Source organism: Mauremys mutica, chromosome 8 (assembly GCF_020497125.1).
Source record: "Mauremys mutica isolate MM-2020 ecotype Southern chromosome 8, ASM2049712v1, whole genome shotgun sequence".
Lineage (NCBI taxonomy): Eukaryota > Metazoa > Chordata > Testudines > Geoemydidae > Mauremys > Mauremys mutica.
In genome coordinates, this window is record NC_059079.1 from 12894208 (window position 1) to 12913201 (window position 18994).

The following is an 18994-nucleotide window of genomic DNA, read 5'->3' on the forward strand; positions in this document are numbered from 1 at the left end:
TTAAAGCCCTCGGAACACAATCTGAAGTTCAAAGCCTGGAACAGACCATATGCTGAAAGTCTCCTTTGATTAGCTTTGTACCTTGATGAAATGTAGCATGGTGAAGGAAAAGTGCTCATTACAAAAGCAGCAGTACACCACCATCTCGATGAGAACTGACAATGATCCAGTTAGCTCCCGTAACGCATGCATCACCTAATGGAGAGATACATATATCATTTCAACACAGCTATAGTGTTACTCTTAAAAGCTATAGTGTTATGGGATTTTTTTAGTATCCTTCAGGGATGTAATTTTGCTTCCTACCCCACGGTGGCCAGGTCAGTCCACCCCCAATAGCATTCCATAACATTGCTGCTTTCCATCTCTGCTAAGCTTGCCTTCAACAATAACTTTGCTTGCAGCCCACTTATGAGCTATGTTACTGAAATTTCCCAGTGTAAAAAGGCTGAGTTGATATTTTCTGATGTGTGTTCCAAAGGCTAAAATGTTTGTTTTATTTCTCAAGTGTAGTGGTATTGCAAAGAACCAACATAACCCCAGCTTTTAAAACACACTAGATGTGGAAACATTTAGCACAATAGCTACCTCCAGTAAGTAAGGCTTCCCCTCAGACAGGAACAACAAGGCTTCCACTTCTTCATGGAGGGACAGAAGTGGACCTGAGACAGTGATGCTAAGAGGTGGACGCTGTTTAAAGATACCAGGAGCTAAAAGAAAAATAGAACACACAACCCATGGATATAACACTGTTCTGCACTTCAAAAAACACCATCATTTCTGTGACAACGTTGGGTTTGCTGCAATCTCTGTTGGCAGCAAATAGTTTCCAAGAACCTTCATCTCAAATGCTGCACCACATACAATACGAATCACCACACAATCACTTAAGCACAGAAAGTGAACCATTTATTACAGTGTCAGCATCCTAGTGACAACTTAATAAAGTGCTAAAAGACCACAGCAAACGAGTTTACTTACATACATTAACCTTGGATACTTTTATCTCAAGTTTTAAACACAATCACTACCACCACATTCAAGTGTTACAACAGAATTTAGCACCTTTCTAGTACTTTAAAATCTCAATCTCATCTCAAAGTTTGGCAAATTTAACAATTCTGTTCAGTACTGAAACTTTTCTTTCAAATGAGGGAGAGGATGTCTCTAAAGTCCCACTTCAAGCACTGAGGATCCCAACTTTTGTCTTTTTATCCCTTCCACAGCACTTAGTTTAACAGGGGTGTCTTTCCAGCGGCAGATGGCTGGATACTTAACTGCTTATTTAACTTTACCTAATAATTAAATATCCTTTTGAAAAGGATACGGAAAATGCAAGCAAAGTACAAAGTTGAAAGCTGGTTGTGTCTGGTACATGGTCCAGACTGGACTGACATGGCTTAATTCACTCATGCTGGTAAAACTCTCTTGGACACGTGGATGACAGGGTGCTATGAAAATGATATATTCACACATTCCTAGAGTGCTAGCCATATTTTTAGTTCACCATGGTATTCAAGAATCTCTACATGTACACAAATGAAAAACACGTGGGCTCTGCTGTACATCTCACACACACTATTGGTTTCAATGTTCAAGGTAATTTATTTCCCTCAATGATGACAAAATTAGTTCCCTCCACAAATGTAAGATCATCTCAGCAAAGTGCCATATAAAAACTGAAAAGTAACTCTTACCCACATTCCTCTGTGAGGAGACATCAGAGTGCAAAACAAGTAGTGCCACAGTATTGTGAAGGAATCCAAACTCCCGAGCTTGTGCTGAACTCCACCTGCGGTTCTGTTTGGCAAAGCATAGAGCAAAATATACATCACTCCCTACTTACATCGGTAGTAACACATTCAAAGCCAAGCTTCTATAACTTTTTCTTCCCTGGATGCAGTGAAACCTTTCTGTACTACATGTAATAAAAACCCACTCAATCCATCACAGCTACGAAACATCAATTCATTCAGACAAAGGTGGAGTTAAAGCACAGATGTAAAGGAAAATGATAAAATAATCAGAGGAATACGCCTTTTTAAACCTCATGAAAAGTTTGTCCTCTGACTTAAGCATATTAAAAATATGGGAATAGTCAACCTAAGCACACACGACATACATGCCATTTAGGTGTTACCTGGTTATTTTGCCGGTTGGGGCCAAGGAGAAAGTTGATCATATGCCTTAAAGCAGAATGTCGGAGAAGAAGATTGCTAGCCCTTATACCCTGCTGTCAAAAGACAGAATGCAAAGTTATATTGCTGTACAGATAAAGAATTACGTTTTTTAGGAGCAAAAGTAATTTGCTGCACAGGCTAGACTCTAAATTCCCTATTTACGAAGAAAGTGTTTCTCAATAAGCTACACCTTCACGTAGCAAGAGCACTGAATAAAGGATGCTTTATGAAATTCTTCTTTAGTGGTTTGTAAGCTTTGTGTGCCTTTAAAACAATTACAAACCATGCTGTGATGTACAGCACCATCCTCTGCTATTCAGCTTTCCACTGCAAACCTTTCAGCCTATTTCTTTAAATATTGTCAAATTATTGCATTTAGACTTAAGCAACACAGGCAGGGTTTAACATGTATACATTGCTTGTATTTCTATACTCTTCTGTCCCAATCTAGTGTTCAAAAGCCATGTACTTTACAGAGATAGGAGTTTTACTCATTTGAATTCTGGAAAGTTCTCTTTACCACTGTTTTCTTAAATAGGTTATAGAGTATCCAAAACCAGTTCCTTTTCTCACGCCCTTTTAAATTAAAATAATTTGAAAAGCTATTAGTTCATTTAGTTACCTTGTGTACAAAGTTGTTGAACAGGAAAAAGTACTGTGCACAGTTTTTACAGTTCTCGGGAACATCTTTATCCAACAGAGCAAGTAGCACCTCCATCAACTGATGTAGACTTTTTAACTGTCAAAAAGTAATATTTAAATTAAAGTGGCAATTGTCTACTGTGTAAATCATTCAAAACACCCCCTATTAAGGTTGAGGGCTAGTTAACATCACTGTGTTTATATTCAGATGTACTTATTGTGATGAGAAAAACCAAACCAGGATGAAGCAAAGTCAAAACCTGCTTTCCCCTTTCAGACAGTAATATTATGTACATTATGAAAATGAAAGCAAAATATCAACATTCAGCAGAACTTGCTCAGAGAAATGGAATTTGGCCAGCTGTGTCTCATTGGGCCATTTAGCAGACTTTCCTTATAGGCTTAATTAGACAACTTCCTAAACAGTGGCCCCAAAGGGGTAGGAACATCCTCCTCCCCATGAGAGAGTTATCTTAATCCATCACACAGAAGCATTCACTGAAAAAGTCCATATACAAAGTTAGGAAATTAATTTCTGCTGTGAATCGTAGTCTGGCAATTAAGATTAATTTAAAAGCCCATTGGCAATGCATGGAAATATGCTAGCAGCACAGAACGGTGATCATATTTTCTCAATTTCTCTTACAACTCAAGGACAATTCCATGAGAGTACGTCTAAATTCATCTTTTCCACCTGGAAAAAAACCACTGTTTAGAAACTACTCCTTGTTTCATATTTTCTTGCGGTTTCTCCCGGGTGGTATTACTAGGGACAGTTGCATGTAAGCAGGAACACTGAAAAAGCTCATCTACTGAGGCGAGCTCACCCAGAGTTAATCCTCTAATCACCATTGCATTTATATTCACTTCAGGGTACTATATTACACTGATGTCAGAGACTTCTGACTTCAGATAAGGAAGGGGAAGCAGTTGCAGGTAACTCAGATTCTGAATGTGTGTACACCAGACTTGGTAATATCAAAAGAGAATAAACCAAAACATGACAAAAAATGATTTCCAAACAATGTTTTTCAATTTTTGTGTGTGGGGTCAGCTTCTCCTTGAGACAACATACTTGAATGTTACTTATATATTTTTACAGGGAATACTGTGTTTTAACTAAACTTGAGCTCTTAAAATTGATGATTGATTGGTGATCCCTCAATTTCGAGGATGATCTCGATCTCTACCATGGATTTACATATGGGTCCTGAGATGACTCAGGAGTCTGATCCTGGGACGGCAAATCCGCCTGCAATAGGTACACATTTTGTGGCAGCTCAGAGGCTTGCTGGGAGCAAGTTATTTCTTTTTCCTTCCTCCTCTCTCTTTTCGGCTTCGAGGGTGTCGCAATCCGATATGAAGTTATGGCTTTGAATGGCCAATTGTCGGTCCACGGCCATCTTGTCCTGTTAAAAGGACAGGACTGCCTCCATCTTGGACTAGGTTCTTGTATATAGGAGAGGGCAGAGACTCAATCCTGCCCAGCAACACTGGCTGTGTATGTTCTCCTGTTGTTTTTTCTCTCTCCTGCTGGGCCATCTAAAGGTCAGGCTAGTTCTGTGTGTGAAGGCCTGATTCTGCCCGGCACCCTGTTTTTTTTGGGCCGGTCGTCTGGAGGTCAGGTTAATCCTGCCCAGCGATTCACTTTCCCGCTCTTTTTAGACCCAGTCATCTAAGGGTCAAGCTTGTTTACTTGTCAACTCCAGTGTGCCGTGTGCAAATCCTGCTAACGTGGGGTGGCAACAGCTTGAAGCCTGGAGGGAGGAGGGACCAGGGAGCCAATCAGATACCGACACGAGGGAGTGAGACCTCTTAATAGAACTAGGTTTCCCCACAAAATTTATGTGGAGCATCCGCGTGTTAGCTGAAGGACCTGATCAACCTTTTGGCCAGGGTCTCCTCCCGGTAAAGTGCGCTCGTATTGTATCGTTTGGATTCGTTGTCGTTTGGACCCGATCCCGGTCAGCTCGTCATGCTTCCGGTGTCTGTTCTGCTGGTCAGCTGCGCCTGGAGTGCGGTATTTACTTTTTGATATCTGACAGTTAGCTCATCTAGCCTCTTATTTTTCCCCTCCCTAACTCAGTACCAAGTATCTACTCAGGATATCAGGATTGTACTAATGAGCTCAGAATTGCACAATTGCTTAGCTAGCTTGTATAGTTGTTCTAGTTGTTAGTGAATTGTTAATTGCAAATTGTTTCATGTGTGTGAATCACTGCTCTGTCTTTGTCCGGAGTGCATGAATCTGTGAGCTGTCTCCACCTGGAGATTAGCAGACCAAGAGGTTCCCGTCCCCGCGGTCTGAGTGAGTGGAATCTGCCCAGCTGCAGCCGCACCACACTCTGGGTTACCCTTAGTGTGAAAGCAAGGGTGACTGAGGCAGTGGCCCGTGGGTCTCTTTTCTGTGTTGCACCGGGCACCGCCCTGACGAACCCGATTCCTATCTTGTAAGATTGGTGTGTCTGCCTATTTGGTGTGGTGTGGTGAGCAGTATAAAGTGTATTATTACTGTGTTTTGGGGTGTGTTTGTACTTTTGATACCATCCCAGCCAAAGTTGCCTACTCCCCCGGCCCAAGTTGTAATTATCCCCCAAATAAACATAGCCACTTAGCTTTTCACTGTTATTCTGGTCCTGCCTGTTTTTCCTCACTCAATACCAAGCTTAACGGACCGCAATCTATTTCGGACAGAGGACAAGGCACTTCTCCTCAAAGTGGGCCACTGTCTGATGGAGAATATGATGCCACTGGGGTCGGTTGGTAGCTTGCTCTTCCCAGCTTGTGAGGTCCACATCAGTTTTCTTTGTGTCTTTGTAGCATTTCCTCTGACCACCATGGGATCTCTGACCATGGGTGAGCTGTTTTGGGAGATGAGAGTCTGGCATCCGCACAGAATGTCCAGCCCTGCGAAGCTGGGGCATGAGGGTCATTGCTTCCATGCTAGTGACATTGGCTTCAGCGAGGATGCTGACGTTAGTGCGGCGATCTTGCCACTTGACGCGAAGGATCTTCCGGCAGCATCGTTGGTGGTATCCCTCCAAACTCTTGAGGTACTGTCGATAGGTCACCCAGGTTTCGCATCTATAGAGGAGTGTAGGAACAATAACTGTCTTATAGACCTGGATCTTGGTGTCCTGCCGTAGGTCACAGTCCATGAAAACGCATCGGAGCAATTTCCCAAAGGAAGCACTTGTGCACTGGATCCTGTGGTGGAGCTCACTCTCGATGTTTGCATTTTGAGAAAGTTGGCTATCAAGGTAGCAAAAGTGCTCAACTCTCTCCAAAGTCTGATCCTCGATGGTGATTTGTGGTGGGTCATGTGCAAGGCCTGAAGCAGGTTGATCGAGCACTTTAGTCTTCTCAATATTGAGTGAGGGTCTAGGCTTCGATAAGCTTGTGTAAGAAAATTCAGTATGGACTGAAGGTCATTCTCAATGTCTGCGAGAATGACACAATCATCAGCATACTGAAGATCAGTAATGGATGCCCTGAAGACTTTAGACTTTGAGTGGAGACGTTGAAGATTAAAGAGCCAACCATTCATTCTATATTGAATGTCAACTCCATTGGGGAGGTGATCTTTAAACAAGGACCAAAATGACTGCTAAATAGATGGAAAACAGGGTTGGGGCAATAATGCATCCTTGCTTAACCCCAGTTCTTATGGCAAAAGGTTCCATCTCAAGGCCATTACAGAGAACCGTAGCAGTCATCTGATCATGGAGAAGCCTTAGGAACTTAATAAATAAAAAATTTTGGCAGCCAAATTTGGCCAGCACCTTCCATAGGACTTCATGATTGACAGAGTCAAAGACCTTTCTCAAATTGATGAAAGCCATGTACAGGTCCTGATTTTGCCCCGAGACTTTTCCATCCTCTGTTATCTTAAAATTAAGGTGCATGTCATTCCCCAGCAAACTTAACTGCTATTTACGTATAGATAGAGGGCTGAGATCCCGTGATGTGCACCAGACATTCAAAATATGCAACTTGGGACTCCAAGACTGGGGTACACTGCATTATTGTGGCTAGAGGAAATGCACATGAAGAGATTCAAGAGCTGAAGAACTATGGAGAGTGAGGTTATTAAAACCTTCTACTTTGGTCATAAATAGAGGTGCATGCTATCTTCAGGCAATACAGCGCCAGCTATAACATTACAAAAATCAATACACTAATTCAGAATTAAATATCACTGACCTTATCCTGATAAAGCAAGGCACCGTCTAGAGTTTTTTCAAGAATGGTGGCAACAGCAATTCGCACCTCTCTTACACTGCACTCCAGCAGGAAAGTCCTGGAAAATACACAATGAAGCTGAAGGGAGCTTAGGATCAAACCTTCGGTTTGTCTATGCTACTACTTCATGTTGAAGTTTGGCATTTGGCATGTAAAAGGACAAAAGTTGAGGCTTGCATTCATGTTTGCTCCTGTTGCAATTGCCAATGTTTTAGTTTTTTAGAGCAGTGAACCTGCATTTGATCACTTTAAAAGACCTAACTGAAGTTATAGTACAATTAATAAGAAACATCTATACATATAGCATCAACATTCTTCAATCAGCGCTTTATTACATAGCATACAGTCCGGTTGCATAGCAGATTCCTACCATATGTTCCAGGTCACTCAGAAGTGATTAAATGGGATCTTGCCTCAACTTCTGAGAGCTGGCACACTTTCCCCACCCAGTGGTCTTCACCAATGGATGATCTTATACACGGCATGATTACCATGCAATCTTCTCTAGCAATAAAAAAATCCAAAAGCGATTTCATAACAGCATAACTACCACCATCACCTCCTCTCCAACATTTTCCATCTTAGATTACATGATAGGTGCTTTGGAAATGCCTACACTAGATATTTCCTTTTCTGATCAAGAACCAGCGAACTGACTTCCTGATATGAAATCCAACATACCTCGAAGCATATAGGTAATTCAGAGAGAACTTTGTTTAAACACTAGTGAGTTTTATGCAGAAAAACAAAAGGCCATTCAAAGTTATGGGTTCTCTCACAACTAAAGTTACGGAAGGAATGTCAACCTTGAATTTCTTTGCCTCAATTAGTGATTATTATTGCTAGTTAGCTAGAAATATACTACAACGATCAGGTGACACATGGGAATACAGTATGACAGCTGAAGAGCTATTCCCTCAAAGTAATTATGATTTATCGTCTAAATATTTAACACAATTAAGAAAATGCTTAAACTTAGATCATGAAGCTTTCTAATACATTGGAATATGTGCTAAAAAGTTAAGAGCCTTGGATGCAAAACAAAATTTTCTTGTAATCCCAAAACAAGCCAGTATTTAGTTCTGAGCTCTCCACTCACTGAACTGTAACAGCACCAGCAATGGCCTGGGTTTATTATGCTCAAAAGAGTTGCTGTGGACATCCCCACTGAAACCTTGGAATAGGGCAAGATAAACCCAACAATCTGCAAGGAGGATTTAATGTAAATGCCTCTAAGAAAGAAATAAACTAGGCTGAAGAACTTTTGCAAACAACCACTTCATAAAAAGCTGAGGACCGACAAAACTTGAGAATTCTCAATGAAAGGCATTCTGAAATAAGGCCTGACTAGCACATTTTGGTGGACTTTGTTTCTTGAACACAAATTACCTCCCTTTTCTATTAAGTACAATAAAAGCTGTTTGATAACATCCTTCTGAGCAACTTGAACCATGAAATTGCTCATCTAGGGACTTCACTGTAGAGGAGTCAGTGGGTGGATGAACTTATTCAAAGAATATGCTTTAGCTTTTACATCTTTGTAAGAGAAACAAAATTGAGAATTCCTGCAACGATCTTGTTAAACACATTTAATCGTGTTTTCTGTTCCCTTCCTCTCGTAGCACAAACAAGCCAAGAGCTCCACAAACTCTTGTATTTCAAAGCAATCACTAAAACGAGATTAGACATTTGTTTCTCCATTTACGTGGATATCACTATTTTATTATATTTATTGGCTTCTTCATGAAAAATTAAGCAATTAGACAATGACAAATACTATTTCAAAATATATGATTAAGGGATACAGAATATACTGAACAGCTCTTCTACTTTTATTAGTATGTGCCAAACCACACCTTTAAGAAATGTTACTTATATTGACTTGAGAGAGGATATTGGTACTTACTTTACAAGCTCTCGTCCCTCTGATCCAACCAAATATTCAACTAGCCACTGACAAGCATCAAAACTTTTAGAAAGCAATGCATCAATGGTGGCAATCCATTCTTCTGTATCAATCCTTTTATGAAGCAGAGACAGCAGGATCAGTAAAACAGCAGAATTTCATATCCGACTTTCTTGTCTGATAATCAATATCTGGTGTTTTTAGAGCAGGGGTGGGCAAACATTTTGGCCCAAGGACACATCTGGGTGGGGAAATGGCATGCAGGGCCATGACTGTAGGGCTGGGGCAGGGGGTTGGGGTGCAGGAGGGAGTGCGGGGTGTGGGAGGGGGTGCGGTGTGCAGGAAGGGGCTCAGGGCAAGGGGTTGTGGCAGAGGAGGGGTGCGCGGTGTACGAGGGGGCTCAGGGAAGGGGGTTGGGTTGCACAGGGGGTGCAGAGTGAGGGATGGGGCTCACGGCAGGGGTGCAAGGAGGAGTAGGAGGGGGCTCAGGGCAGGGAGTTGGGGTGAAGGAGGGGTACAGGGTGCAGCAGGGGCTCCGGTCAGGCTGTTGGGGTGCAGGAGGGGTGAGGCAGGGGGTTGGGGTGCAGGCAGGGGGCTAAAGGCAGGGGGTTGGGGTGGAGAAGGGGTTCAGGGTGCAGGCTCTGGCCCAGCGCTGTTCACCTGGAGTGGCTCCAGGATGGCAGCAGTGTGCACCGAGGCCAGGGCAGGCTCCCTGCCTGCCATGACCGGCTCCCTGCCTGCCATGGCCCTGCGCCGCTCCTGGAAGCGGCCGGCACCACGTCCCTGCGGCCCCTGGAGAGGCGGGGGGGCAGAGGGCTCTGCGTGCTGCCCTTGCCTGTGGGTACCTTCCCTGAAGCTCCCATTGGTTCCCCGTGGGCAATGGGAGCTTCGGGGGAGGTACCCACAGGTGAGGGCAGCAAGCAGAGCCCTCTGGCCGCCCTCCCCCAGGAGCCACAGGGACGTGGTACCTCCCCCTATGCTCCCCCTCCCTCACGGGCTGCAGGGACGTGGTGCTCGGCCGCTTCCAGGAGCGGCACAGGGCCCACGGCCCCACAGGGGTGGCAATCCTGCAGGCCAGATCCAAAGCCCTGACAGGCCGGATCCAGCCCGTGGGCTGTAGTTTGCCCACCCCTGTTCTAGAGGTAGTTATCGTTCTGCTGTGCAGCTTTCAGGGCAGCAGGACCCAACTGGTCAGTCAAAGGGGAGTGCTTTGATTCCTTTTTCTGGGGAGCTACTGCTTCCACCACTGAAAAATAGCTTAAGAATTTAACAAGATACAGTAACTCAGACCCTCTCTCTTTGTTTCACCTGTCTACAGCGTATAAAGGACCCATGTCTTGATCTGAATTGAAAACATGTTGGATAGCACAGGACAAAATAGTGAGACATTTAGGAAAAAGATCATCCATCACATTTTACTGTCTCAAATCTAGCCTAGCCATTCCTGCACTGAGATCCAAAAAGTGGGTTTTAACATTATTCATAAACTCTGCAATACTCAGGAAAAGTAAGTATTCATTTAAAACTAAGAATTTACTTGTGCTCATAAATTACCACGATTTAGAGTTCTTATTTCTCAATTCAGAATACACGCTAATTAAAACTTTGACCATTTTACTTGTATTTAAATCCTTTCTACCCCCACAACGATGTCATGGGTGACAACCACAGAAGTGGGCAACTGCAGTAGAAATAAGTTGTCAAGTTTCCCTCCCTGGATTTTTGTGTGTTGGGCAAATTCCGTTTGTATTTGGAATCCCACAGCTGGACAGTATTGCTGTGCTGGTGAAAATCAACAGGATTTGTGGAGTCAAGAGGTTTAAATGTATGTTTCAAAAAGTTACAGGATTTACAAGCCAGCAAATCTCATCGGGTGTGTGTCCATAGAGCACTAAAATGAGTCCTTACCTGAGTTTTTTCTTGGTTCGTAGATAGGTTTGGAAGAGGAACTGGACCGCTAGCTGTAGGCTCACCTTTGCCATACATGGGTAATAGGGGTGTTTTAGCTTAGTCTAAAAGAAATAACACATTCACTCCAGTCCAGCAGTACCACTTTTCTGTTCATATTTGTAAAGAATCAGTAAACATAGCAAAATACTTGTTTTTTAAAGTTTTGCTTCATTTGGAGGCACATTGGCCGGCCCCAAATTTTACCTACACTGAAATGAAGACTCTCCAGCTCAGAATACAAGAGCGATCTAAAACCAGGGCTATACCTTTGCTAAAATATGAACTAGCTTGCTGAAAAACCCAGCCAACCCAGGATGCTGGTTTGTTTACTGTTCCGTTATTGTGAGTAGACAGGACTGTATGAGCTCCAGGCCTCTGGAGTGCATCTATCAGAGCTGCTAGGCTTATAAATGTCCCTTTAAAGTTGGAAGCATTGTTTTACAGAAAGCTTCAAGAACTGGAAAAAGAATAATACGAAGGTGACCAATATCACTTGCGATCCACCCTTCATATAGAAAGGGAATGCTAACCAGCCAGAGCGTAGCAACTTGCATCCCTGTCACACAAGTTTTTAATTACAGAACTTTAAATCATACTTCTGTACATTTTACTGCAGTCTGATGACAACTGTTTCCATGATCAGGAACAGGAAGATAGCATCAGCTTTTAACTAGATGCTGTCACTAGGAAACGTAATTGGAGATATTGAATAGTTTAAACAAGAATTCCATTAATCCACCCAACTGCTTCTCTTCTGACTGGAGCTCAAACAGCTGTACGTATGCCCTCCTGTCCAATATTATAGCACCCAAGGATTAAAATCCAGTTACTTACAGCATTCAGAGAAGCTAACGACAGAACAAAACTGAAATAGTCACTACTGTACACATCTCTATTCTTCATAAATTTCAGATTTTCATCTCTCACCATCTGTAAAGGAGAAGTGGTTATTGTTAGTAATGAACGGCAAGAAACCATTACATTCTCCCAGGTTACAGTGCTCACATTAACATTCCAATCCTACCTACTCCGGAGGGATCGGCAGTGTTTGGCACATGGTCCTGCAACTAACTTATTTGTGCTTCGAGCTCACTGTATTGCTTTGGGGAAGTTAGTACTGAGAGATTTCCATAAAGGCAATTATTTTCTCCCAAAACATGGTAAGAATCACACTGGCAGCGTGCGAATAATTTACCCACTTGCCCAGCAAAAGACAGCTTGTGGTTTTGTTTGTATTTAGGAATGTTACAAGACTACGTGCCAAGAAAATGAAAGCTTAGGATCACTAACGTGCTATACAAAAGTTATTGGAACATAAAATTAGCAGGTGCAACAAAGAGTCACGATAACAGAGTCATGCATGCAGTTTCCCCCAAGCAAGTTTCACTAGAAACTTCACAATAAGTTTAAAACAAATTCTGTTTTCTGTGACTACATGTTTTAAACGCCATACTGCACTGTAAATCCTCCTGTACTCCACTGCTTAAACTATCACCAATTCTCCATCCATTGGCTTCCTATCTTACCAAGCCAACTTCAAAGCCCTCATAGGCAGAGGTAACATTTGTATGTCTGAGCTTGTCTCCTTCTCTTTGTTTTGGTTTCTCCCATTCTCCTCACCTTACGGTTCTCACACTTTGCTCCAAAAATAAGGACAGCTAGATAGAATTCCTATTTATCTGACAAATATCTTCTCTGTTCTTCTTCACACTCACTTCAAGGACTCCATCCTTTCTGCTCTCATCAATCATCTCTTCTCTCCCCCTTATATACATGGATTTTAATGTCCATTTAGATTGTTTTAAACTAAAAATTCTTCAAGGCAGGGAATCTGTCAATCAATGTTTTTGAATTATATGGTGTAAAAGTACCATGCTGTACAATTAGTTATTAGCATTGGATGGATGGCTACAGGAACGAGTCACAGTCCTGAAACATTTTCCACCTTTAATCTAGTTTTGTTTTCAACAAATCTATTTCTACATTACGGTCAGCTTCAAAATAATGTATTTCACCTGCTATGCCTAATAAATTAATTGACAGAAGCAGCATTCAGTCCCTATTTTTGGAGTTCTTTACCTGATATATTCGTACAGGCATTTTCTCTACAAAGAGTCCCTTCTTTTCTCCTTTTCTAACCAGCTTCGTCAATATGGAGAGACGGTCACTGTTGGGTCTGTGCGGTCGAGGTGATGACTGGGGTGAAATTTCTGGAGAAGATGGAGCAGACCTAAGAGACAGACAAGTTTAATGCTGATAATTGAATCCTGAGATAATCTTGCAAGGCAATTTTCAATATACCAACAGGAAAATGTCATCTTAATAAAGTGTTTTGATCCTTATCTCCATATATTTTTGGAGTCTGTTGGAGTCAGTGTCAGATCTCTCACTACAACAGTGGTGGGAGCATGAAAGTTACTCACGGAAGCAATAAAAAAGTACTCATTCAGAGCCTTTAAAAAACAGAGCAGACAGCATGCTCCTTTGGGGGACAGGAATTATCCTATTCTTAGTTTTTTCTACAGTATCTAGATATCATGGAATCAGAAATGCCTCAGATAGGAGGATAAACTTACAGCGAGAGATCCTCAGCTTCTTGCCGTACAACGCTGACTCGACTTTTCTTTGGTAAGACTGGAGAGTTCTGATCAGAGACTCTCTGGTAAAACAGCATGTAGGCATTCCAGTATCGCCGACGCACGTCGGGATAAGGGTTAGCTTTAAGGAAAAATGAGGTTCAAGTCAGTCTTTGTAGGTATAATTAGACTTATAATCCCTACAGGGGAAACACTACCTTTTGCATTAATTGTCTATTGATTTAAGTAATTTTAACCATTTTAGTCCCAGTCTACTCTGAGGGAAATGAGCACAAGGCATGAGGCTACAGGGAATTTGGTTCAATAAGTATTATTCAACCTTCTCTCTAATGAGCAGTGAAAGCATTCCTCAGTAATGTGGAAAGCTTTATGAAAAGTTGCCTAGGAAGGTTTCCTAGTCAAATGGAACTCAAGACATTCTAATTCTAGTCATTCCAAGTCAAAGTGTTAATCCTAGTATGTTTGGATAAAATTTACTTAATTCTAACTCTGCAGTGAATTAGTATGAAACAAAGCCATTATTCATTAAGCCTGTACTTATTACTTACACTGATCATATACTTTTGGTCTATACTCTCCACCAAAACATTCATATTCCAAGGTTTCATCAGTTAACTCAAATTCTTCAACAATGGTGTCATTGAATTTATACCATTTTCCTTTTCCACATCCCCTATGGTCAAACACAACAGAAAGTTGAAAGAAGTTACAAGATAGGTTTGAGTGCCTTAAATTAAAAAAACAATTCTCTAGCAATGAAATTCCTGAGACTGGATCTGCTTTGATGGTGAACAAGGGCTTAAAAGAATTCTGAAAGTTACAAAAAAAATTACTTTAATGAAAAGGTGTGATTTAAAATTCAAAAGCATGAAACATGTCATCTAATGTTCAGATATCATTGAAAGCCCCAATCTTGCAAGCCTACAGGGAACCCTAATGGGTATGTCTACACTGCATCTCGGAAAAAGCCTTCCAGAGCCTTGGTTAGACAGACGTCTGATAGCAGGACTCACCGTAGCACACTAAAAATAGCTGTATAGACGTTGCCACCTGGGCTGGAGATCAGGCTCTCAAGCCCCCTGCCCCTCCCCACCCAGGCTTGAGAGTCCCAGCTATAATGTCAAAGCAATGTCTACACAACTATTTTTAGCTCACTAGCGTACGTCTGTCTACCCTGGCTGGCCGGCTTGCACCCAGATGCAGTGTAGACACACCCAATGACATTAACTGGGGTAGCTTACAGGATTGGACCTTAGTTCACACTAGATTTGCAATTTTTTCCAGAAGCGCTTACGTTTTTTCAGTAGCTCACGTCTTTGTTGGTAGCTTTAAAGGACTCACTACGTTTAACAAGGAACCTGGGATGTTCCTTTTAAAACAAGTCATCTTCAGACCCAGTTGCTTTGGTCCTAACCCACTAACGTGTGATCATTGTCATTCGTTACCTCCTGTCCTTTATAAAGGAATAATAGTGCCCTGCATGGGCTTGGCCACTGTGCACAATCACACCAACAAGCTCGTAGTTTTCTGTAGGGGCAACTTTTTTTCGTGGGGATCCTCCACCTCCTTGATCTGTATTTCTTCCATTGTCACCAACTTCTGATGAGGAATCTTGTCGAGCCATTCCTGAAACTGTGTAGGGTTCCATGTTCAACATCCAGGGAAACTGTTCAAAAGCAAACATCTTGCATTAAACTAAGACACCATCTGGTATGTTACCAGCTTTGCTGTAGTTGCATAAAAACACAAAGACTTACTCATAAATGCCTTATACACTGGAAATATCAAATGAAAGTGCTGTGCTTTTGCCTTTTATCTGCACAATGTATAAGGTAGCCAGCATTTCTTTAAGAAGCAGGTTTTTCCTCTTGCTTTCCAGGCCATCAAGGACTTGGGAGTAAAGTGGAAACAACAGACTCAGCCCTTGAAAGGCTCCACAAGGAGCTACATTCAAACATTATCACTGCAGAGAAGTACAATGGTCTCTGAAAAAATGCTTTTTTTGAGGAAGGGGATGAAGGGAAAAATGGGAATTCAAGAGGAGCCCCGGGGGAGAGGGAGAATATAGAGCAGTTCTCTTACCCTTATCTGTTCATCATATTTAATGGAGCGGCCACTCTCCCAATCAAATCCAAATCTCATCAGGTGGATCACCAAAACACTGGGCAGAGCTTTAATGCAGGTGCGCTTCACTGTAGTTCTCTTAAAGAGAGAAGAAAGTCACCTGTCTAGATACCCATTAAAAACATTGTACGATTCTTGTCTAGTCTAAATGATTTTTAAAGAATGTCCCAAAAATTGTACACACTGCGCCAGATGAAAGTTAGAAACACACACACAAGCAATGAGTACAGAACCCACGCAGACAGGGTTATTTACACCTTTAGAAAAAACATCTTATATTATCCAGTCGCTCATCTGAGCATTCATAATGTACAAAACTCAAGTCATAGGGGACGGAACCTGATGTTTGGTGAGGGCTATAGATTTGGATTTAATCTTGTGATCATGAATGAAAGACATTGTTCCCTCAAAGAAATACTAAGAGCTATGTCGACACTTCACTTATGTTGGTAAAACTTTTGTTGGTCAGGGGTGTGAAAAAAAGCCCCACACCCAGACCGACAAAAGTTGTAATGACAAAAAGCGCCAGTGTGGACAGTGCTGAGTCAGCATGAGACACTCTCCCGCCACCGAAGCTACCACCCCTCACTGGGGGTGGTGAGAGCTCTCTCCTGGTGACAAAGAGCAGCTACATGGTGCACCTTACAGTGACAAGATTTTAGCGGCACGGTGTACACATAGCCAAAGTCATAGTGTGTATTTTAATCTCTCCTCACAAAAGTAAAGTACCTTTTCTTTGCATTTCTCACAATAGTATGCGTTACTTCCCTCCAGAACTTCTCCTCTAACAAATTGATCCAACGAAATTTCCAGACTTTGACATGAAGTGACTCCAAGATTGAGCGCCATGAAGGCTTCTTCGCGCTCGTACCTAGATTCAAGAGGGGGAAAAAAAAGCCCATTTAAAATATTCGAGAACAAAGCAAAACATATCTAGATTAGATATGTCCTCCTAGGTAGAATCTTCAAATTGTTAGAGCAAAGGCTGGAAATCAAGAAATGTGTGATTTATTCCCAGCTCTGCCACTGACTTGCTAAGTGATCACAGACAAGTAATAATCTGCTTATTAGTTTTCATAAAGATAAATAGCCACTTCTGGAAACTATAACTCATATAAAGAGGATCAGCTCTGAAAGTAGTTACAATTTCTGGTCAGAGCTTTTTTCACTTTTGTTGAGATTTCAGCTGCTGATTAGGATTATTTTCTTACACCTACCTGACTTTACAAGAGAATCATGACTTAGAATTATTTTCTATTTGATCTAAGTGGCCATCAACTGGTTACAGGGTTCCTGCTCTCATTTTCAGCTTCTATTTTGGAGCCACTAATTAGAAAAAAATGTGATGACCGATATAAGGAATTATGAAAGCCTTAGAGTTTTAGCTTGGGAATGCTAGATTTTTCCTATACTAGATAAGGTGCTGGAAGCATTTTAGTCACCAGCTGTTTACAAAGTACCATTTTGCTCTCCTTTTTAAAACTGGAGACATCACATGGTACTGTACAACTAGGTGACACGGTTCCAAATTTGCTCACGTAACATTAATATATGAGCAATTTTAAACAAGAAGGAAAAGTGGTCCTGAATTCTGAGCCAGTAGGACACAGGCATAGGAAATTAGGTTGTATAGGGCAAACGGTCAGTGAATATTAAAGGGATTTGCAATACTAAGATTACAATAAAGTTGAAAGTTTATTCCTCCTCTCACATCTGTTACTTTAAGAAGCAGAAGTAAACTCCATTATGTAGGGACGCCACACACTGCCTAGTTACTTACCTGTGAGGACAGTCCTTACAGATCTTCTGATCCGAGTAGATACCCTGAAAAGTATTCTTAAATATTTGGTCTCGTCCTATTTTCTGTTGAAGATAGAAAGTTAAAGTATCAGTTGGATATTTTTGTAATGTACAAAGAGCAGCATCCGGAATTTAGTCCCATTTTTACCAATTACATAAAAAAACCCTGTGCTAATGCAACATTAAGGTCACAAAGTACAAAAGCAGAAACTGCAGAAGTTAACTCATCGCAATGTTAACTTACTCACACTGTGTACAGAGTACTTCATATATACACCCCCCCTTGATTTTTAGTGTTTCATACAAGCTATATCACCAAGATGCATCCCCTCAAAAATTTGAAAAGCAAGTCTGTCTAAAATTAAGATCAGAGATAGTCTTCTATTTTAATCTCCATTTCATCATTCCCCCTCCCCATCTTACTTTGCCAGTGCTAAATCAATCCTCCTAAAACGCAGCATGTGTAATTTGATGCCGCATTATAATTTTTTCACGGAAGTTTAAGGCAAATAGGAACAGGCATTTGGGAAGTGAGGTTTTGAAGTTTAAAAGGTTGATCTCACATGAAAGATTAATAACCGTTTTTTAACTGTTGTTCAAGATGGGTTGCTCACGTTCATTCCATTGTGGGTGTGTGCACTCGCCACATGTGCCAGTGCCTGAAGTTTTTTCCTGTATCTGTAGGGGACCGACTCTGTCATCCTCTGGAGTGGCATGCGTATGCGCCGGTATGAGGCACACTGCCGGCCCCCTGCCTCTTTCAATTCCTTCTTGCCAGAACTCTGACAGAGGGGAAGGAGGGTGGGTCATGGAACGGACATGAGCAACACATCTTGAAGAACACCAGTTATGAAAAGTTAGTAGCTGTTTTGTCTTCGAGTGTTTGCTCAAGTCCATTCCATTGTAGGTGACTCCCAAGCAGTACCTCTGGAGGCGGACAGGCGTTCATGGATGGGTCAATTGCAACACCGCTCTGCCAAATCCAGCATCATCTCTGGCCTGCTGGGTAATGGTGTAATGCTCAGCGACTGCCAGGAACCTGCCGAGTAGTGGCTGTGGCTCTGTGATTCGGGACATGGAGGTGGTCCTGGCGAGTGGGCCGGGGTATTGTGCCATGGGGGTGACTTCTGTAGGAGGTGCCATTGAGGGCTTTCCCCTAGAAACGGGTGGGAGGGAGGGATCCTTAGGCTTCTCTTCCTGAGGAGTAGGCAGCACCAGGAGGAGAAAGATGTCTTTTGCCGCTTGAAAGGCTTCTGGGGCGAATGGCACCGTGAGGTACCATGTACCTCTACCATTCCCTGGGGTAGGAGGCAGATTGCGGGGCGGACTAGGCCCAATAGGCAAGGCTGCTGCGTGACTGCGCTCTGGTGGCGGCAAGATGGCCCGACTCGGTCCAGGGTTGTCATCTCCCTTATCCTTACAGGACCCTGGGGAACTTCTTGTGCCTTTTGGCTGGTACCGGTGCAAGGACAGTCACCGGGAGACAGCCGGTGCCGGGGGTGCACTTCTTGTCGATGCCGAAGTACTCGGCACTGAGTCTGAATGTGCCGACT

The 18994-nt window shown here is 42.3% G+C and overlaps 1 protein-coding gene across 2 annotated transcripts in view; it reads right to left on the bottom strand.

Moving 5' to 3' along the window:
* The window catches only part of USP24 (ubiquitin specific peptidase 24), a 112647-nt gene that overhangs the window by 18203 nt on the left and 75450 nt on the right, over positions 1–18994 (bottom strand). The window contains exons 45-60 of one of the 2 annotated variants that reach the window (XM_045026979.1): positions 17422–17504; positions 16371–16512; positions 15600–15719; positions 14963–15183; positions 14066–14190; positions 13497–13638; positions 13000–13150; positions 11755–11850; positions 10879–10982; positions 8971–9084; positions 7026–7122; positions 2803–2919; positions 2141–2230; positions 1698–1800; positions 589–710; positions 82–195 (exon numbers count right to left, since the gene is read on the bottom strand). In XM_045026979.1, the coding sequence (XP_044882914.1) occupies positions 82–195; positions 589–710; positions 1698–1800; positions 2141–2230; positions 2803–2919; positions 7026–7122; positions 8971–9084; positions 10879–10982; positions 11755–11850; positions 13000–13150; positions 13497–13638; positions 14066–14190; positions 14963–15183; positions 15600–15719; positions 16371–16512; positions 17422–17504 (1941 nt within the window). Of the gene's footprint in view, positions 1–81; positions 196–588; positions 711–1697; positions 1801–2140; positions 2234–2802; positions 2920–7025; positions 7123–8970; positions 9085–10878; positions 10983–11754; positions 11851–12999; positions 13151–13496; positions 13639–14065; positions 14191–14962; positions 15184–15599; positions 15720–16370; positions 16513–17421; positions 17505–18994 lie in introns of both variants that reach the window. The other variant, XM_045026977.1, reaches the window with a different exon arrangement.